At 36.2% G+C, this 22,854-nt stretch overlaps 2 protein-coding genes across 4 annotated transcripts in view; one reads left to right on the top strand and one right to left on the bottom strand.

Moving 5' to 3' along the window:
* The first annotated feature begins 227 nt into the window (after nucleotides 1-227).
* Nucleotides 228-17,959, top strand: LOC121384681 (NMDA receptor synaptonuclear signaling and neuronal migration factor-like). Of its 2 annotated transcripts, XM_041515170.1 has the most exons (11): nucleotides 228-912; nucleotides 2,535-2,612; nucleotides 8,634-8,860; nucleotides 9,389-9,516; nucleotides 10,374-10,454; nucleotides 11,081-11,114; nucleotides 12,644-12,714; nucleotides 13,541-13,626; nucleotides 13,957-14,059; nucleotides 15,346-15,421; nucleotides 16,703-17,959. In XM_041515170.1, the coding sequence occupies exons 1-11, from the start codon at nucleotides 254-256 to the stop codon at nucleotides 16,867-16,869; spliced, it is 1,710 nt and encodes a 569-aa protein (XP_041371104.1). In that variant the 5' UTR covers nucleotides 228-253; the 3' UTR covers nucleotides 16,870-17,959. The 2 variants fall into 2 exon arrangements, with proteins under 2 accessions (XP_041371104.1, XP_041371105.1); XM_041515171.1 differs by lacking the exons at nucleotides 228-912; nucleotides 2,535-2,612 and adding an exon at nucleotides 7,464-8,288.
* A 1,534-nt stretch (nucleotides 17,960-19,493) lies between these two features.
* LOC121383962 overlaps nucleotides 19,494-22,854 on the bottom strand; it is a 28,746-nt gene continuing 25,385 nt past the window's right edge. For both annotated transcript variants that reach the window (XM_041514076.1, XM_041514075.1), the window contains exons 5-7: nucleotides 21,785-21,980; nucleotides 21,024-21,135; nucleotides 19,494-20,065 (exon numbers count right to left, since the gene is read on the bottom strand). In XM_041514076.1, coding sequence (XP_041370010.1) covers nucleotides 19,828-20,065; nucleotides 21,024-21,135; nucleotides 21,785-21,980 — 546 coding nt within the window. In that variant the 3' untranslated portion in view covers nucleotides 19,494-19,827. The remainder of the gene's footprint in view (nucleotides 20,066-21,023; nucleotides 21,136-21,784; nucleotides 21,981-22,854) is intronic.

The following is a 22,854-nucleotide window of genomic DNA, read 5'->3' as shown; positions in this document are numbered from 1 at the left end:
CAACACGACCGACAGTCTGCAACAGCATGATTATAATGCTGATGTAGATATCAGGTGTTCAGATCATGAAGACATGGAAACAGATTCATCATTAAACACTGGTAACAACAGCTATACTGCCATTAACAATAACCACAGTACTAATGTAGCAATAGGTAACAGACGTTCTAAAGTGGCAGTAAGTTCGTCTGCTACATACAAAACAGACAAAAGCTTTAATCAAAGTCATGAGTCAGACGTCAATGGCACTCTAATGGATATCAATGACGCCGAGATAATATTAACGACAAACACAGAACAGAAAACAGACAACATTCATAAGCAAAATCATTCCAATGCCACAGAGTTAAAATCAGCATCAAATAAAAAAGTAAAAGACCACCATCGTTTGGAAAATCATTTTAATGATACACAGCTGAATTCGGCTACAACTGCCAACTTAGATTTAAACGAGTTACAGTTATCTCTGAACAGCACAAACCACTTGTCATCAGAAACAATACAAATCATCCAAAACACTGTTGCTGAATATGGTTTGAATAACGCATCACCATCTACTTCTTTGAACAAAGAAGAAGACTCCGTTGAAAATGATGCCACAACTTTGGAATCTATAGATGCTGAGATGCGAGACCAGACGACAACGGAAAGGGAAACTGACTGTGCGCCAGCGAGAGATACGACGCCTGGTGGTGTTCTGGGGGAGAGGAGTAGCCCGCCTCAGATGGAACACAACGCAGATAACGACGAGGATTACATGGACTCCAGTGCACTGGCTGCCAACTACGTGCCATATACAGAGGCATCACTCACCCGAGATAACACGTCTAGTGCCAGTCTGCCGTGCTCGTTACTGGAGGACGACGACGACATCCACGTGACCTTCAGCGATATGATACACGTGTCGGTTTGGTACGTGACGCTGTTATCTGGTGTCCACAAAAATGGTATCACAAAACACAATACTATATGTTGTTAAGTTTTTTTCTTTTCCAAATCATTAAATATTGTAGAAAGAAAGAAAGAAATGTTTTATTTAACGACGCATTCAACACATTTTATTTACGGTTATATGGCGTCAGACATATGGTTAAGGACCACACAGATATTGAGAGAGGTAACCCGCTGTCGCCACTTCATGGGCTACTCTTTTCGATTAGCAGCAGGGGATCTTTTATATGCACTATCCCACAGGGTAGTACATACCACGACCTTTGATATACCAGTCGTGGTGCACTGGCTGGAACGAGAAATAGCCCAATGGGCCCACCGACGGGAATCGATCCCAGACCGACCGCGCATCAAGCGAGTGCTTTACCACTGGGCTACGTCCCGCCCCTAGTAGATGGTGTACCTTACAACACATGATATTCCAAAGGTAAAATGATAAACATTGTAGTTGAAACATAGAACAGGTCCATAGGAACGATATCTGGAGTGGTGAGCAAAAGCTCTAGTGGGGTTACAGCCTCCATGGGGGTAGGGGGTGGGGGGGGGGGGGGGGGGAGTTTGGTGGACACAATCAATTTTTTTTGGGGGTTAAATTTTTATTGCCCCAAAATGCATTGGTAATGTTAGAATTGGGGGCTCATAATTCATCACCTTAGAAAATAAGAGATTAAAAGCTATACTAATATATTTAACTAAGAAAGGCATGTTGAAAACACAATTTGAAAGCAATATTATAGCAAAAGTGTGTGTGTGTAAGAGAAAGATAAAATAAATAATGAAAGCCTTTTCTCTGTATTAATGCAAGTTGATTCTTGTTTGATATATTAAAAAACATAAACCCAGTCTCGTCTTCTTAACCCAAAACATCAACTATTTAATGAAATGTTTGTAGATCCACCACCGTTGATCAAATTTGATCCAGTCACAATTGCGAAATGCAAGAAACTTTTCAGTATTGTAATTATTGTTTTTAACCGATTGTACATTTGGTACTACCTCAGTATACTTCATCCTGTATATATACTGCTTTGCAAGTAACATAATGAAATTTAATATATCATCTGCCCTATGATTATCTTGTATTTAAAATATTATATCTGTAACTGTAAAATGAAGATGTCTAATATGAGTACATTCTTCTTTTTTTTAGAAATCCCTAAGGTTTTGCCAAAATGTTTGTATTAATGGATAGAACCAAAATAAATGAATACGAGTTTCTGGAACAGATTTACAGAATGAACATTTGTCACCTTGTTGAATTTTATTTTACAGAGTAATGTGTTTGTAGATAGTATTCGGTGTTCTAGTCTATACTGTAACAACTTCAAATTCGTGTCCTGAGTTATTTTATAGTAAAAACTATATGTGTTTTTTTCCAATTAAACGAATTTGTAAGAAAAAGTTCATTAATCCTTTACTTTTGTGATAATGGTATGCAGTTGTTTTTTGAAAGAATGTTATAAATTCTCTGACAACCTTCTTGTCTTGTAGCATACATACATGCGTGCAAACTGTGACACTCTTATTGTAATGCCTGCCTTATTACGCAATGGTTATTGTCATAATGGTGAATATGTTTTCAGCAAACCGGAAGTGAAGATTTCAAAGCCCAAGCCAAGTGCAGTCCCACCTGTAAAAAGCCACATCGTTCACATACGCAAGTAAGAATTTTTTCTTTTTAATTCTGCAACTTGTCTTAATACACCCCCACCCCACCCTAACCCCGCCCACTTCGCGGCTTTGAATTAATAAACTTCATCTGTAACCACTGGACTGCGTCAGGACTCAATTCTTAAACCGCTTCCGTTTATTAATTTTATTGATGACATACTGTTAAAACTGTTCTAAAGATGATCCAAATTTACCCAAAAGCATGCACTTATAAATATATAGGTATATTTGTGTATAGAAATGTTTATCTTTATCTTGCCCTTTATCAAACAAATTGTTATTACAAAACGTTCATGGTTCGCCTGTATTTAAGAATATTGTAAGCAATAAAAAAATGAATGAATGAATGAATGTTTAACGACACCCCAGCACGAAAAATACATCGGCTATTGGGTGTCAAACTATGGTAATGGAAACAAACAAGGTGATATTCAACATCAACAGAAAAATTCAAGATATAAATAAAAACAGTGTAAAGAACTGTGCAAAAATACAAATACAAATATCACAGATAAGATACTGACTTTTACTCTAAACTTCAATTTGTGCTGTATTAGCCATTCTCAATGAGAATGTTACACCCCTGCACCACGGTGAGGTTACAGCACGTGCAAGGGTGTAAGCAATAAAAGATCCAGTGCAAACTGAATAAAGCTAAAATCTGGGCTGTGAAATATTATATCTGGTTTTATCTCTGGTGTTAATGTAGTAAAATACAGCCATAATAATTCAGTTTTCAAAACAAAACAAACAAAAACAAACAATTTAAACAAAAACAAACAAACAAACAACAACAAATAACAAAAACAAATAAAAATAAATCAAAACAAAACGAAAGAAAGAAAGAAAGAAAGAAACAAACAAAAAACACCCTGATCTTACTGATAACAGCCTCGGTGTTGTAGGGGTTAAGCCATCGGACATAAGGCTGGTAGGTGCTGGGTTCGCAACCCGGTACCGGCTCTCAACCACACGGCGAGTTTTAACCACTCAGTGGGTGTAAAACCACTACACCGACTTCTTTCTTACTAACCAACTAACCACTAACCCACTTTCCTGGACAGACAGCCCAGATAGCTGACGTGTGTGCTCAGGACAGCGTGTTTGAACCTCAATTGGATGTAAGCACAAAAATGAGCTGAAATGAATGAATGAATGAATCGTACAGATTAATCGACTGTAAATGAAAAACACAGCTATTTCTTAAGCTCCTGACTGTACTTCACGTTTAAGACTTACCGTAACGATAGCCTTGGGAGGTTTTGGTTACCGAAATGCATTAAAAAAAAGTTAACCGCATTGCTAAAAAGTATACCTTTATTTATTTATTTATTTATTATTGATATTATTATTTATTTATTTATTGTTTATTTTTTATATATTAATTTAATTAATTAATTTATTTATATAATTTTAAAAATATATTCTTTGTTATCCCCTAAAACAACGATTAGAAGACTAAACTCAGACTACTGTAAGGCCGGTTTAACGTATTAGAACAGTTCGCATTGACGGCGCAATTGTGACATCACCCAAACATTATTGTTGGCCTGTGTTGACGCTTAAGTTCTCACGGAAATCCAGAGAGTGTCTCCAAGGAGATTTAGCTACAAACTTCGTGTGAGATGAACACATTAAAGTTTGATGTTTCCATTAAGGCGCAACATGACGCGATCTCCTGCAACTACCCGTCACGGGTAAATAAATCCAGGAATCCGAAGATTAAATCAATCGATAAAAGCAGAGAGTAATCTACAAACCTCACACAGTCATAGATTTCTTTTTCCAGTTTAAATATTTTATATATCTAGTGTAGTGCTGAAAAGGGCGAGATAACCAGATCAATTTCTCCGAGACCCGGGTTGATTGTTAATTTTTTTTATTTATTTAACGACATCACTAGACCACATTGATTTATTAATCATCGGCTACTGCATGTCAAACGTTTGGTAATTTTAACATACAGTCTTAGGAAGGAAACCCGCTATATTTTTCCGTTAGTAGCAAGGGATCTTTTATAGGCATAATCCCACAGATAGGATATACCAGTCGTGGTGCATTGGCTAGAAAGAGAAATAGCCCAATGGGCCCACCAACGGGGATCGATCCTAGACCGACCGCGCATCAGGCTAACGGCATACCACTGAGCTATGTCGCGCCCCAGGGTGGCTGTCAATGCAATAACTTAAGTTCACACGCACATACGCGCGACTAACGCGCACGCGCATGCACACACACACACACATCATTAAATAAAACTGTTTCTCACTTCTAGGACAAACCCGGACCCTAACTTTATTTCTTCTATTTCGAAAGAAAAACGTACGTTAAAGAAAAAACGTACGTTAAATTTAAAAAAAAAAAAAAAAAAAAAGAAGCAAACAAACGAACCCACAAAAAGCCAAAACGAAGGGAATGTTTGTTTAACCATATCACAGAAATGTTCCTATTTAGAGTCCATATGGGTTTGAGATCTAGCTTAGTTGGTAGAGCGCCAGAGGTGGAAGGATCGGTGCATCGAATCCCCTAGGTGGACCCATTCTGGGATTTGTTTCCCCTGTCCGACCGTGGTATGTGCTGTGTTATCTGTGGGAAATTGCATATAAAAGATCCTTTGTTGCTAATGAAAGAAATGTAGCGGGTTTCCTTTAAGATTATTTGTCAGAATTATCAGTGGTTTGACACTATCAGTCTGATAATTAATAAATTGATATGATCGTAAAACAAAACAAACTTTAGTGTCCATATTCAGACATAATTATTGTATTTGTAACACTTTGAATTAATAAACCCTCAGTCAAGGCATAAGCTACTGGCAGCAAGGTATCTTTTATTAACTCCACTCCATAATGTAATAAAAGGAATCCAACAATGTATTAACGTCACCTGACAATCATGTAATAAAAGGGATCCAACAGTGTATTAACGTCACCTAACAATAATGTAATAAAAGAGATCCAACGGTGTGTTAACGTCACCTGAAAATGATGTAATAAAAGGGATCCAACGGTGTGTTAACGTCACCTGACAATGGTGTAATAAAAGGGATCCAACAGTGTATTAACGTCACCTGACAATAATGTAATAAAAGGGATCCAACAATGTGTTAACGTCACCTGACAATGGTGTAATAAAAGGGATCCAACAGTGTGTTATCGTCACCTGACAACGATGTAATAAAAGGGATCCAACAATGTATTAACGTCACCTGACAATGATGTAATAAAAGGGATCCAACAGTGTATTAACGTCACCTAACAATGATGTAATAAAAGGGATCCCACAGTGTATTAACGTCACCTGACAATGATGTAATTAAAGGGATCCAACAATGTATTAACGTCACCTGACAATGATGTAATAAAAGGGATCCAACAATGTATTAACGTCACCTGACAATGATGTAATAAAAGGGATCCAACAGTGTATTAACGTCACCTAACAATGATGTAATAAAAGGGATCCCACAGTGTATTAACGTCACCTGACAATGATGTAATTAAAGGGATCCAACAATGTATTAACGTCAGCTGACAATGATGTAATAAAAGGGATCCAACAATGTATTAACGTCACCTGACAATGATGTAATAAAAGGGATCCAACAGTGTATTAACGTCACCTAACAATGATGTAATAAAAGGGATCCCACAGTGTATTAACGTCACCTGACAATGATGTAATTAAAGGGATCCAACAATGTATTAACGTCACCTGACAATGATGTAATAAAAGGGATCCAATATATTAATTTCAATTGATAACAATGTAATAAAAGGTATCCAATAATGTATTAAGAATGGAGGACGGAAATGTTTTATTTAACCTGACAACAAAAAAAACAAAAGAACAACACACGCAACCCCCCCCCCCCCCCAAAAACAAACAAAACAACAACAACAACAAAAACCCACCTCCAAACAAACAAAAAGCAAAAAAGCAAAAAAGCAAAGACAAAAACAAAACTAAACAAAACCAAAGCAAAGCAAAAAAAAAAGAAAAGGAAACCAAACCAAAGCATTGCAAAGTGTTCGAGTAGAATAAGCGGGCCTGAAAACATTTCACCATGTATTTCCATCATTTTACTCAATATTATTTGTAATTCGTAAATATGTAGTGGTTCGTTTGGAACCTTAGATAGCTGTTTGGTTGTAATGCAAAATATGAACAAATGTTGTTATAACCCAGCCCGTGCATTTCTTTACAAACTCTTTCGTTTGCGTGTCTGGTGTCTTGGTAACTGTGTAACCTGTACGAATATAATTCCACAGAAGTGCATAGGATATTGAGAGAATGACTAAGAATGTATATAATTACTAATTAATGACGATAGTTTTGATTACATTTCTACCTGCTGTGTTTCGTGGGGCTGCCATCCCGTGCGATATATCTGGCATTCTGATAATAACTACACCGGGTCGATACCTGGAGATCTTCCCACTTCCAGCCAATCCGGAAACATAAACAATTAGATAATCAATTGTTAATGCCTGGATGGGAGAGTTGTCTTAACGACAGTGGCATTTGTTTGTATATCGTAATGGGTTCAAATCATTCATAAACAATAATTGAGACCCTGTTTTGTTACGCTTTCAATAGACTAAGTTACGCTTTCAATGGACTAAAAGTGATTATCTCGATATTAAGAAAATTATATTTAACATGGAAAGAATTACGTGTTCTTTTGGAATAATGGACTGTTTTTCGTGAATTGTTTCTGCGGTATTTTTGTTTTTCTTTGTGATTTTCTCTTACTGTTAAATGCGGACAGCATATGCCGTATTAATATGTGATGTCGGTAATAAATACGATTTGTATTTGCTACATTGCCAACTAAAGAAGGGTTTTGATTATTGGGATTCCTGAATAACTCGGACAGAAGATAATTTTATCTCAAGAAGTCTTATTCAGATGGATACATTTCATACACAAATTACAAGGTTTCTTAAATAAATTCTAGAAGTAGGCCATATTATAAATACGTATGTAAATATATATTTTTTTTAAATGTGAAAATTACAGTAACGATATAGAGAAATGAAGTGGGCGAAATACAAGGGTTAGAGAGGCAGGCTGAAGAGATAGGACATTTTGTTTTGAAAGTTATATTTTAAACTTATCTACCCTGAAAAATCAAACACCGATATACTGGAATAATTACTATCAAGTTATTGGCACTGCAACACGAACTGAATTCTACAAAATCAGCGTCAGAAATGTATTCACCAGCTATACTCATAATTCTTGACCTAAACTAGGAATTTCGAGTTTTGGTGGAATCTTAACAATTTAGGCAGAGACATGATGGCTAGAAAGAAAGCAGGAAGAAAACCAAGGACTGTAGCCGAGCAGATATCGTACCTGAACCCCACCCAGGTGTCTGCCCACCCGTGGCAAGCCATAGTGGCCACTTCACACACTGACGACTTCAGCCAGAAGGGAGTTACACAAAGTGCAGTGAGGACGGCGTCGTACAGTGGTGATTTTCAAACGGAAGACGGTGCGTTTGAAGACCTAGATTACATGTTACCCGAACAGGTTCGCCAGGTTTTGGCAAAAGAAGGTTTAGCGAAAGTGTCTTTGGATTCAGTTTTAAGAGACAGAGAGAAGCTGCATAAACGAGCTAAATATATCAGTAGAGAAGTCACGCTTGGAGAAATTGAAAGGTTAAGAGTTAATTATTTAAAATGTATTTTGTTTATGTTAATTAAAAAAACAAACATTAGTAGGCATTCTCCGTTATATAATTATATACTAATTTTGAAACGGGTTTGCGAATTGTTTTAAACACCGAGGAATAATTCAATTATCAAAAGAAATTTATAAATTGTTTAAGATACGATAATTTAGTCATTAATAAAAAAGAGCATACTTATTGCGTGTGTGCGTGCGTGCGTGTGTGTGTTCGTTTTATAACTGGACTAATATTCTTACAGAAAGTTTACGTTATGGTGGAGTAGCCTAATGAGGTTTTGAAAACTAGTTCTTAATGACTGTGCTATACATTACAGGAGACACCCAAAGCCTCAGCCTCACGTTAAACCTACACCCCGGACAACGTTTCCATCAATCAAAGCTAAGCAGACCTCCTCAGATGTAGAAGAGCACGCCACAACACACGAGCCAAAGACCGAGGAACACCCAGCACAATCTCGACAATGGGCGAAGGTCAAATCTCAGCGCTTCCGGTTACCCAGTTTGCAGGCACACGCTGATGCCGCAATGACTTCTGGTCTTGGTGAGTTTGTAAAATAGAGGAATATGATCCAATATTTAAAATTTTATTTCCCATTCTATCAATGAGTTTGTATTATCAATTAAAATCAGAATAACAGACATGTGCGTTTTATGGGAGGGGCAAATCACATGGGGGCCGAGGTGGCACCTACACTGTCTATCAGTTGTGTTATGAGGCGACAGGCAAATACAAAGGTGATGGTTACAGACCACCTTCCACTGACACATTAAGAAATTAAACAATGAAAAATGCATCATCTTTGCATAGCGATTCAAAGAGGTACAGCTCTTTACACCAAGGTATATATCAAACAAATATGTTTCATATATGTTTAGCAATGGATTGTCACACATGTACGTACGATAGCGACAACTGTTGCATTTACAATAATGGTGTATATCATTGACTGCTTTCAGCGCTATATGTTAAGTTGCTTTGGGGAAAACTTCCTTACAAAAACGTTTCGTAATTGGTGACTAATCAAATTATAAAGTAATAAAAACATTTTGGTTTTTTAATTTCTTGCAGCGGCCCAAGCCCGTGAAGATATCAGCAAGGTGGCAACAAACATTGAGGAAATGAACTTCCGGTCAGAGCAATATCAAGAGAGGCTGGCCACCTACGACCATAAAGGTTTCATTCAGCCTAGAATCGTGGTACGTAACATTTACATTGTGTCATACCATTGCTTATAATGTGTGATGTTATCAAAAACGACCATCAAGGTTTCGTTCAGCCTAGAATTGTGGTGCGTAACATTTACATTGTGTCATATCATTGCTTATAATGGGTGACGTTATCAAAAACGACCATCAAGGTTTCGTTCTGCCTAGAATCGTGGTGCGTAACATTTACATTGTGTCATATCATTGCTTATAATGGGTGACGTTATCAAAAACGACCATCGAGGTTCCGTTCTGCCCAGAATTGTGGTGCGTAACATTTACATTGTGCCATATCATTGCTTATAATGTTTGATGATATCGTCTAAAATTATGTTGTTGTAGTTATTTGTACATCTGAACGACAAAACCGTATTTACGTGTTCAAAGCCGTATCTGTGCACAATGTAAAATCGAGTGGGCATTTGGCAAAATAGTCCTTGATTCCTTGAATATATATCTAGTGCCTCGTGTATTGGAGAACCTCCACTCACAAGGATGTCTTTACTAGAGATTTCATCCTTCTTGCACCATAGTGGAGTTTGGATGTTGTTGTTTTTAGAGGAAAGTCTCTGCCATCTCTTTAATCAACATACTTAATACCTACATGTATAGGCTGTGTTTAACACTGGTGTTACTGGGGGCAATAATATGCTGTTCCTTTTACGAATAATTAATAAAATAAATTACACAATAATATCAGTGTTCGATTGAAATGTTCCTTGGATTTGATTATTAAAAGAATTTATCGTTCAAGTGTTTAAAAAATGTTGATATGCATTGTAACTTCGATTACAATAACACTATTAGACCAATTTGTTATAATAATTTATCCGTTATATTCGTTTTAGTTGGTTTCTTCCAAAGTGCCAAGATGTAACTCCATGAAAAGAGCAATAAGAAAAGAGAACAACGTCCAGTTTATAGTTTATGTAAGTAGACAAACATACACACAGACAGACAAATAGATAGACAGACAGACAGACAGTTTATTAAAGTCTCACCTCATTACAATAGGATAAAATACAGCATATGGATACACTCGATATAAATAATAAAACTGTTATGAGTCACTCTATTCTGAGTAAATGAGACACAATACGCTAAAAGTATTTAAAAACAAAACCAGTATAGTACAGTTAAAACAATGCTATTTTGTTCTGTTTCTCTTTATTAATAAAAATGGAACTTATGTCATGTCATAGGGTTTTACGTGCACATTCAGAACAAGCTGTTGTAGCGCACGCCTGTCGTGGGCACAAGAGCTGGCCTTGGCCGGCTCCTCCGTCCATGACAGGAAAGGTGGGGGGAGGGGAGAGGAGGGACCGCCTGCACTGGCAGGTGCAAGGGAGCACCAGCAGCCCGATCAAATCGGTAGCAGGCGGGTGAAATGGAACTGTGATAAGTAACGATTATATAACAAATAAATATGAGAAAAAAACGTTTTTAAGAGATGATTTGTAAATAACTACCATAATGTAGGTGAAGTAATGCATATATCAATCAATTAATTAATCAATGAATCAATCACTCAATCAAGTTATGTATTTTTTTTCAGGATTTCGACAAGTGGTCTTTCAATGACATTCTAGGTGAGTGTTTTGTATCAACATTTATGATTTCTGTTTAATAAGTTCATTAAGGAAAAAACCTCAAACTTAAAATTTCCTTTTATTACGAAATCAAACTGTTACTAAAAACAAAAAACAAAAAAGTAGTGTCGGAAATAGAATAAAACTGATTTTCGTCGATTATTTCTTTCATACTAAACTGACAAGTAAATGTTTTGTAAATATCTATTTAATGATACCTAATTTAGCATTTACTTGTTTGGGCTCTCATTGATGTACAAGGTGGTGTTTACTCTTGAAATTAAAAGAAAGATGATTGGAACGGTGCGGTCGCGAACGAACTTTATTCTTTCATGTCAGTCCTGGGAGAGTGGCGGTCCTCCTATTGGGGGTGCAGAAAGTTTTGTGTCGTGCTCGCATCGGTGATATACACTACTTGACACATTCATTTATTCTGAAGAAGGATCCACCACTTCATTCTGACCACTGTTGGTGTACACTGACGGTTCACCATATGTTGGTTAAGTGTCATAGATAACGAAAGATTATTTGGAAGAGAAAATGTCGTGGATTAATTTCGATTCAACCCTCAAATTAATCATATTAATAAAAGTTTACATATTGACTTTTATTCCAAATTTTAATATATTTACCTGTGATATTCATATTCTCGAATTTTAATATACTTGTGATCTTTATACTTTGCACAGCTCTGTACACTGTGTTTTATTTTATATTGATGTTGGTCATCAATTCATTAATATTTTACCATTGTTTGACACGTAATAATTGATGTATTTTTGTGCTGGGGTATCGTTAAACATTCATTCATGCATTAATTAATTAATTAATTATTTATTAATTCATTAATTAATTCATTCATTGAATTCATGTTAGCCAAAAAAAAAAAAAAAAAATGTATACATATTTTAACATTCACAATATGACCGACATTCTGGTTAACAGATCTATCTAAATAAGATGGACATTTTGAAGTATTTCTTAGATTCATATTAGATGACTTTAAGCTATTTAATGCTGAAATAAAAGTCACCAGATTACTTTAAATAGTCTTTGGTGGCCATTCAGTTTAACACCCAATAGCCCACGTATTTGTCGTGTTGGGGTGTCGTTAAACATCCATTCATTCATTCATTCATTCATTCATTCTGTCCTGTTTATCAGGACTGAACGTTACAAAATGTGAGTAAACGATTTTAAAGTATATAGAGTTGACTGATTTAAAATAATAATTATTTCTTTCTACGTTAAGTTTTAAATTAATAAAACTATTGTCAAAACACGTGTATAACAGCTGCTTCTGTGGGTTAAGGGTGAGGGTGACCCTTAGAGTATAGTGAATTTATAAAAATTGTTGAAATACATTTTACCGAAAACTGACGGCCAAACAAGCAGTGTTTTTTTAGCACTCGTTTTCAATTACACCCCTTACAAAGAAACACCTTGGACGAAAACACTGGTAGCGTATTTAGAAGGTAGTAAGGATTAACCAGTTATTTCTAAATGACACACTTTTATGTATTTACCAGATGCTGTGAGCGACAGATTAAACTCATACCATAGAGGATGCAAGGCTCATTCTGTGCTGCTGTTGTGTCAGGTACGTGCTGCCTGGTTTTACGTAGGTAAACAAAATCTTAAATTAGGCCTATTTCTGTGGATCAGTATTTTGCAAGGCCGTCTCATATGATAATGAGACCTAGGTAATTGTCAGTTTTTAAAGCCATTGGTCTTAGTAACACCATATTTCAAAATTTAACAGATGCAAAAGAAAGAAGTGTCTAAAACTTAGGTTTTCTTGAAATGTGAGGCCAAGGTCAAATGGTTCTTCCGTGGCAAAATAGTTCTTGTTTTATGTCTTTATTATTCATCTAATTATTTACTCCAAATTTTATTTTACTAACGTGATATATTTTATATGTTTGCACGGCTCTAACACTATCTTTTAATACAACTTTCAATTTTATTTTAAATTTTATTTTCACGTTTTTCCTGTGAGTTTATCTTTGTTTGACATCTAGTAGTCGATGAGTTCCTTGTGCTGGGGTATCGTTAGCAAACCCGTAGGAACCGGGTGGGGGAGCGGGGGGTCTGTTCCACCCCCACCCCCCACCGCCACCCCCCACCCCACCCCCCGTTGAGGGCGAAAATGTATGGTTTTTTGGGTCCTACTCTGTATAAATAAAGATTTGAAAAAACTGGCTTGGTTCCCAACTAAATACTGTCCGCTAGAGATTGTGCTCCCCACTCCAGTTATTGTTCCTACAGGCCTGGTTAAACATTTATTCATTCATGAAAACGATCTAATTATATTGGGTGTATCGGTGTTTAAAGATAATTAATGGTATTTTCATTTCAAGGAGACGAAGCACACGTTAATTAATGTTACATACTATTCATGAGTATATATTTATTTTTTTTTTCAGGGAGGAAATGGTTACGCGTATTTATTGAAAAATTTCGTTTTAACTCCACAAAAAGTGAAACGTGTGGACTACAAACCTTTGCGAGAGTGAGTACAAACAAACATTGGTGGAGTTTGTTCTTAGTTTGCTTGTTCTTTAAATTATTTTTAAACAAACATATTAACAGTTATTTTAATATAATAGTTGGCAAAACAAACCACACAATTTCCTGTTTTAAACTTTTAATTTTAACGACCTAATATATCATAGAATTTTTTTTTTAAAGGAATATCGATGGAATTTTTTTTAGAGGAATAGTGCTTTTAAAAAAAAAGTAATACGTTAACTTGCTTTGAAGAACTGCATTATATCTAATAATATATCCACATATATTTATTTATTATGGCTATACTTTACTTTTGTAAATTTCATTTCAGATTTTGGTTTGACCTTGGCGCACTAATAAGCAAAATAAAACCTGAGGAGGCGCTTATTTATATTGTCGGTTGTGTTTCGGACGTCGACAAACAAGGGAGAGATGTGAGTGTATTTTACTGTATAAGAACATATTCCTCAACAATATGTTTAATATTTCCATAGTAACAACCTCTTGAATGTTGACTCCACCATTTCTAAAATGCTAACTCCTTAACATTCTGTGAAATGTTAACTCGTTAACATTTTGTACAATCTACATTTATTGGCAGTTTGTTTGATAGCGAATCTTTAACACTGTGTTATAGTGACACAACAAGGCAAGCATTGCTATACATAATACTGCATCTTTAATTACTTCTGATATTGAATGTGAATATTTAAAATATATTCTTACATACCGGTATTTTTGATATTTATAGTTACAGTAAAATACACTTACAACGAACATACTTAGAACGAACTACTGTATAGAACGAACTGATCGTAAAGTCCCGTTTTATCTCCATATACATTAAAGGGACATATCCGAGTTTTCTGCAATTTTTAAGATTTTTAACAGACTTTTTAACGATTGTAATTACATATCATATATATTTTTTTGCATAACATATTAGTGGCTGCATATTAAACGTGTTTCTTATCGTTCTAATATTTGTACTAGGTTAAATTTCATTTTATTTCCTAAAATATGGGGTTTTTTTCGTACGTAGGAAATTATTTGAAGACAAACTCCAGTTTGGGCTGCTTACAAATATTAAGACGACCAGAAACACATTGAATATACAGACACTGATATTGTAAACAAGTTAATATATTTAATATGTAAGTTTAATCGTAGAAATATTTTATTAGTCGGAAACATCTTACACTGAAGAAAACTCAGGAATGTCCCTTTAATAACTAACTTATGCAAATGTGTACAACGAACTACTGTTATAACGAACTATCATGGTCCCTTCCGGTTCGTTATAAGAGTATTTTATTGCATATTAAAAACAAAACCCGTTTTTGAATTGAAGATTGTGTTTAAGGAATATTCCCACATAGCTAGATAAATATTGTATAATTATTGTGTTCACAATGAGTCGATTTTGCGAAGTTTGTTTTTCTTAAAGGCATTTTAAATCTATGTAGTTACACACGTGTAAGAAGAAAAAATCCTCTCTGTAAATCCATCCCAATTTTTGTGAATTCGTGAGTAAAAAAGCATATAATTTCAAAACAGCAGCATATTCACACACAATGAGTATACATATTACAGTCAGTTTAAAAACGCTCATACTATTTTTTTTTAATACTTGTAGGAATTGAATATTTGCCTTTAGTAAAATGTATTATAGTTTGAGAAGAAACTAAACTAACTGTTTCTCTGTTTCTTATTTACCAAGTTGCTGAATGCTCTACGAAAACTGATCTATCCTCTCAGGGTACAAATAGAGTCACCTCAAGAAGGCACGGAACAAGGTTTGTTTCACATTACAAATGATTAAGTCTTAATAACTGAACATGTATGTAATATTAAAATATATTAAACTAATGTGGTATACATGTATACTAGTTTTACGGGCGTTTACATAGTTGATATGCTAGAAGACAAACCCAATGTTAAACGTTGATAAATCCTGAAAACAAATACATAAAATTCCCACCCAATTTCCACCCTACAATTTATATATATATATAAAATATGAAAATAATATCCATTACAATTGTTGTTTCCCTTTTTTGTAATGCCCGTATAAACATAAAAACTAAAATGATCTTTAAACAGCTGAACGCTGTATAAGTATAGGTTATTTTTCTGCTTTTTATTGCCTCTCACCAACAAAAAAAGACGAGCTGAAATGAGATAACGAAAGTTCACGTGTTTCGTATAAATATCTAACAAAAACGAGTGTAATATTTTATTTATTACCCACCTTCAAATAATACAATATTTGTCCAAAAATCCACACATTCCAGCATTTGGAGCATTTCGAGCAAAACGGAATAGTATCAGATGTCCCTGATGTAAAGTTTAACCCCGTGTTGACACTTTATAAAATAATTTCTTAGACTAACGCATTGTTAGCACACCGAAGTGCGGGACGTAGCCGAGTGGTAAAGCGCTCGCTTGATGCACGGTCGGTCGGAGCCCTGTCGGTGGGCCTATTGGGCTATTTCTCGCTCCAACCAGTGCACTACGACTGGTATATCAAAGACGTAGTATGTACCATCCTGTCTGGGATAGTGCATACAAAAGATTCCTTGCTACTAATGGAAAATGTAGCGGATTTCCTCTCTAAGACTATGTCAAAATTACCAAATGTTTGACATCTAATAGCCGATGATTAATAATCAATGTGCTCTAGTGGTGTCGTTAAACAAAACAAAGTTCTTGTTACCACACCGCTATAAATATATCTGTTCATTTTAAAATACAGTAAAGTACACTTATAACGAACATGCTTAGAACGAACTACTGCATAGAAAGAACTGATTGTAAAGTCCCGTTTTATCTCCTTGTACATTAATAACCAACTTATGCAAACAAATGTGTACAACGAAATACTGCTATAACGAACTACCTATCATGGTCCCTTGCGGTTCGTTGAAAGAGTATTTTACTGTAATCTGATTAAAACCATCTCCGCTGGGTCTTTATTAACTACCAGTACAGGCCAGTGGACCTGATTTTAATCAGAATGCGTTTCCAAAACTTGAATTTAATTTACCATTAAAGAAGTTTATTTTATTTTTCCAAAGGCAAGGTGGCGCTGAAGCAGTATTTCCACTACAGAAGGTTCCTCCTGTGGCGGTCGTTCATGGACGGAAATGATCAGAACGCTGAGCTAGATCCGCTCAGAAGTCGAATCGACACGGAGAGAATTATGACGTGGGCCGAGCTGGCGGAAGACGCAGACTCAGACTGAGGCTCATGTTATATAAATTCAGGAATTACTCAGTATTACGGATCCAGTCCACGCATTTACAGTTAAAACGTGCTTAAGGAGGTCCGATGTGTTACAAAGTCACGAGGTACAAGAGAAAGATTCAGGGTGTACATTTACAGTTTCATGAACTGCATATACTATGTAAAGCGATTAAATATGTAATTTTACAGTTTCATGAACTGCGTGTGCTGTGTAAAATGATTAAATGTGTAATTTTACAGTTTCATGAACTGCGTGTGCTGTGTAAAATGGTTAAATGTGTAATTTCAGTTTCATGAACTGCAAAGTAACTGATTTAGACTATTCATTTACAGGCTTATAACGTACACAGTCAAGGATTTGGTATAAAACTCGGCAGTTTAGTGAACACTTTACGAGTTTTGTATATAGTATATAAATATACAGTTTCATTATGCAATGTGACGACTAGTTTTAAAATCACATTCAGTGCAAACAGTCTACTCTTATTTGAAATGATTTGCTGTGCAAATTGTCTACATGAAGAGGACTGATGTGTAGACTGTCTACTCTATTTGAAGTGCGTTGCTATGCTAGTTATCTACTGTGAAGTGGTTTTCTGTGGTTATAAATAATGTAAATTGTGTATCCACCCGAGTCAATAACACGTTGTTGGATAATCATGTTTTATTTTGTGTTCATTAATAAACATGCATTATTTAAATGTAGTCATATTTGACGCCGAAAACTGCACGCAATGTATCTGCCGTGTTTTCAGTCTTAAACTAAAAATTAATAAGAAAATTATTTAGGTTTTGTAAAAAGTATTTATAGAAGACATGACTCGCTGAGGTGTGTGTGTGTGTATTGGGGGGGTGGGGGGTGGGGTGGTGGTGGGGGGTTTAGGACGTAGCCCAGTGATAACGTACTAGACTGAGCGTGATCGGTCTAGGATCGATCCCCGTCGGTGGGCCGGTTGGGCTATTTTTTCGTCCCAGCAAGTACACTTCGACTGATATGTCATCAAAGGCCGTGGTATGTGCTATCTTGTCTGTGGGATGCTGCATATAAAAGATCTCTTGCTACTAACGAAAAAATGTAGGTGGTTTCCTCTCTAATATACCAGCCTCGGTGGCGTCGTGGTTAGGCCATCGGTCTACAGGCTGGTAGGTACTGGGTTCGGATCCCAGTCGAGGCATGGGATTTTTAAATCCAGATACAGACTCTAAACCCTGAGTGCTTCGCAAGGCTTAGTGGGTAGGTGTAAACCACTTGCACCGACCAGTGAATTACATCTGGTTCAACAAAGGTCATGGTTTGTGCTATCCTGCCTGTGGGAAGTGCAACTAAAAAATCCCTTGCTGCCTGTTGTAAAAGAGTAGCCTATATGGCGACAGCGGGTTTCCTCTAAAAAACTGTCAGAATGACCATATGTTTGACGTCCAATAGCTGATAATAAGATAAAAAATCAATGTGCTCTAGTGGCGTCGTTAAATAAAACAAACTTTACTTTTTTCCCCTCTAATACTATATGTAAAAATTACCAAATGTTTGACATCCAGTAGCCGATGTTAATAAATCAATGTGCTCTAGTGGTGTCGTTAAATAAAATAAACGTTTTGTTCATTGGAGGAATTAGGAATCTGGATGCCTAGAGTGAATGAGTTGATGACTTATTTGAATTTGTCGAACAGATGAAAGCTCTTTAAAGTTTTCGTCATGCGATTCTTAAAGCAGATATCAAGTTCATTAATTATTATGCCCATGTTAACTCCATGCAATGAAACATTTCCAAAATGTTGGTGTCATGTTTGCCTTCAAGTTTAAAACTTTGTACATAAACAGTGAACAATAAAAGCACTTTATGCATATACTGGCATATGAGAGGGACTAAATCTATGAAGTAAACTGCGTGAAACGCATCCGAGAAATGTCAGTGTTGGGGAGAAGTTTCCCCGTGTGTAATACTGTCTGTCTTCTCTGTCTCTGTTTCTCTCTGTGTGTTGTCCTATCTGTGGGAGAGTGCATATAAAAGATGCCTTGCAACTAATGGAATTTGTTTTCAGGGGGTTTCGTCTAAGACTGTGTTTATGTATGTACTTTAAACTAGTTTAACTAAACCAGTTTAAAATGTAAGTGTGAACGCGAACTTTTCACTATACCAGTATAGATAAAACACTTCAGTATTTTAAAATGGAAGTGTGAACGCAAACTGCTTTAGTTAAACTAGTATAAGGCGGAAGTGACAATCCATTGTCGTTTTGATGTCTGGTGCAAGTGCGGATAACTAACCTTTCGCCCTATACTGGTATATCTATTGCACGTGTGAACGCTCGTCATTTGCAACCAAAAGTGTTTGAGCTATAAACCAGTTAAGTATTGTTAAACCAGTTTAACTTGTATAAATGTGAGCACAGCTATTGAGGATGATCAATTTTGAGTTTCACAATTCACGATTATTTATACAAGGCCTACACCATTGGAAGTAAAACGCATTCTTCTTTACTTACTGGTTTGTTTTCTACAATAAATAGCTCTGCTCTGACAGTAAACCATCTTCACCAACATAAATTAATTTTAGACGTGCAGTGAATACAAACCTATAACAAACACAAAAAGCGTCCAGGAACCTACAATACATTGTATTAGTTTTTAAAATGGTGGTTTATTTCACTTAAACGGGTTTCCTCTTTTTATACAGTGTGTCGAAAAAATATATAGAAAATTCAAAGTACGTCAGTATAGAGTAATTAAGCATCTACACGTGTAAAGGAACAAAACAAATAAAACCCAATAAATAAAACTTACAAATATAAATTATATTTACAAATGTCTAATACTGATTTTGTCCAGTTAAAAATACATAATTATATTCATAATCAAATATGTAAATAAATGTTATTTATTAGGTTTCCAGCTTTAGAATCTATCAGATGATATCTAGATGTTATCTTGAAGATTCTGAACGCGCCAAAAGGTTCAACCCCAGTCCGGGTGAATGACGAAGTGGCGAGGGGGCGGGGCGTGAGGACGTGTGTAGTGGGAGCTCCAATTGTTGACGCGATCAAGCTGTCTGTACTCGGGCTGGTGGTGCCACGTGGTGTACTGCCAGCGGTTGGCGCGCTCCTGGGGTTCCAGAAGGTGAATGTACTGCAGGCGAGACGGCGAGATGTCATCTCGGTCTTGAGGGCCAGTAGGCGAGAGGGAAGTCTTGGATCTAAAAAAAAAAAAGCAAACGACCAAAGTAAAATAACCGGTCTCGGTGGCGTCATGATTAAGCCATCGGACTACAGGCTGGTAGGTACAGGGTTCGCAGCCCGGTACCGGCTCCGATCCAGAGCGAGTTCTATTAAGGGCTCAATGGGTAGGTGTATGGCCACTACACCCTCTTCTCTCTCACTAACACTAACCCACTGTTCTGGACAAACAGCCCAGATAGCTGAGGTGTGTGCCCAGGACAACGTGCTTGAACCTTAATTGGATATAAGCACGAAAATAAGTTGAAATGAAATGAAAGTAAAATAGCTAATGTAAAACATAATACTGTGGAACAAATTTTCAGCAACAAAAAAATCAATATATTTTCCGGGGGAGCATGACTCGACCCCGTATAAACTTAGCTCGCCACGGTCTAGGCTCCCCACCCCCTGCTAAAATCACTGCACACGCACCTGCTATCCAAGTTCATGGGATAGAGGAGGGGTAGTCCCCCTTCCCTCGCTGTTTTCTACTACTAAAAAGACACCGCCTCTAGCAATGAGGATTCGGTTCTAACAATGAGGATTCGGTTCTAACAAAAGTTAAAACTATTTAGTGCGCATGTACACCTGTGAAATTTAAATTAACATTTATATTAATTTTAAAGAATGGAATGAAAAGAATGAAATGAAAAGAAAGAAAGAAAGAAAGAATGAATGAATGAAAGAATGAATGAATGAATGTTTATCAACACCCCAGCACGAAAAATACATCAGCGATTGCGTGTCAAACTAAGGTAAATGCATAAAGGAAGTGATAAAAATAATGAAATTAAATGAAAAGAAATAATGAAAACAAAGAATGAAACGAAATGGGGAAAAAATACAAGAAAGAAACAATGACGGAAGGAAGAAAGAAAGAATGAAAGAAGGAAGCTCAAAAGGAAACGGCCGATTACCCACACTTCAGTGACGTACCTTCTGAGTGTATTTATGGCTTGCTGGAGTCGAGATCCTGGTGCGTCTATAGTGGGCCCCAACTGCGAACTGGCAGCCAGAGATGTGAAGAAATTCAGGGCAACTTTCCGTTCTGAAACAAAACATCCATCCATATACTTGGTCCTCTGTATAGAGTCGTATAATTAATATATTATACAACAATATACTGGGTACCGTACGCTAATGACTTGTTCCATCGGAGTGGTACAAACTAAAGCATGAACTAAACACCCACAAACTCCAATTCTGTCCCGGGACAGATTTCTGGCTATCCAGAGATCGCCCCGAGACAGACATGCTGGAAGCCTTAGTGGTATATGAGCATGTTCAAAAAAGTACCTGACAAACTCCAACCAGGACCCAAACGCCTGTGCCTCAGACAACTTGTTATGTAATTTATTATTTGAAATTGTAAATTATTGTTTTCACATCTAGTCAAGACCGTGATCAGGACCGTATATCTGCACAATGTTGAGTCGAATGGGTATTTGGGTGGTTGATTCCATGAATCTCTATCTAGTGCCTCGTCCATAGGAGGACAGCCACTCCCGAGGAGATCCTTTACTGGACAAGACGTCGTTCTTGCACCGCCACATAGAGGACTGCCACTCCAAGTCTTAATTTACTAACTTAAAACTAGCACAGGACAGGTGTATCATATCATTACTGATATTTGTAGAAGTAAGAATATTTTCGAATCGGTGGTCACGGTGGACAGACAACACATGAAAATATCTAACCTTGTTCACTTGCTGTTTGTAGCCACTTCTCGACAGAAAGTTTAGCATCCGGTTTAAACGACCTTTTCCAAGTGTGCTCGGTCAGGTTTTTCCTCTGTTGTAGTCGCATGATCTCTTCTATAACTGCGCGGTCAACGTGTGGCGATTTCTGAAACCAGTTTCCTGCCGGCTGTGTATCGTTGAATACTTGTCGATCCTATTCATATCAGTATTTTATTATAATAATAGTCATACATTAAAAAAAACCCCGCAGCAACAGCAACAACAACAACAACAACAACAAAAACAACATATTAATAATAATAATTGTTGTTGTTATTATTATTATTATTATTATAATTATTATAATTATAATAATAATAATTATTATTATTATTATATTATTTTCTTACACACCCGTTGGTAAGAACACCATATGGTATTTTTTATATGTACGTGTGTTAACAATTTTAAGAAATACGACTGGCTGCGTGTGTTAACAATAACATGTACGTGTATTAACAATTTCAAGACATACGACTGGCTGCGTGTGTTAACAATAACATGTACGTGTGTTAAAGGGACATTCCCGAGTTTGCTGCATTGTAAGATATTTCCGACTAATAAAATATTTCTACGATTAAACTTACATATTAAATATATTTTCTTGTTTAGAATATCAGTGTCTATATATTCAATGTGTTTCTGGTCTTCTCAATATTTTTTTAGGAAATAAAATGAAATTTAACCTATTACAAATATTAGAACGACCAGAAATACATTTAATATACAGCCACTAATATTTTATGCAGAAAAGTATATTTGATATGTAATTGCAATTGTTAAAAAGTATCTCTTAGTCGAGTGCAATCGACTAGTGCAATCTTAAACATTGCAGCAAACTCAGGAATGTCCCTTTAACAATTTCAAGACATACGACTGGCTACTTCTAGGTGATGACCAGGTCACCACTACCATACATCCAATGAAAAACTACACGATGGAAATCGATTACATTGTGACGTATAGTTAACCAGATAATCATGGGTCTGTGACGCTTAAGTTAGCTACAAGTGCAAAGGCTGTAAATA

This window comes from Gigantopelta aegis, chromosome 10 (genome assembly GCF_016097555.1).
Source record: "Gigantopelta aegis isolate Gae_Host chromosome 10, Gae_host_genome, whole genome shotgun sequence".
Taxonomy (NCBI): domain Eukaryota; kingdom Metazoa; phylum Mollusca; class Gastropoda; order Neomphalida; family Peltospiridae; genus Gigantopelta; species Gigantopelta aegis.
The sequence above is the reverse complement of the archived record's forward strand: the minus strand, read 5'-3'. Positions and strand labels throughout refer to the sequence as shown.

Coding starts and splice junctions, on each gene's coding strand:
- LOC121384681 (XM_041515170.1), top strand. CDS start 254: ATGGATATCAATGACGCCGAGATAATATTAACGACAAACACAGAACAG. Junction 913..2,534: donor ATGATACACGTGTCGGTTTG/GTACGTGACGCT, acceptor ATATGTTTTCAG/CAAACCGGAAGTGAAGATTT. Junction 11,115..12,643: donor GTCTTTCAATGACATTCTAG/GTGAGTGTTTTG, acceptor TGTATTTACCAG/ATGCTGTGAGCGACAGATTA.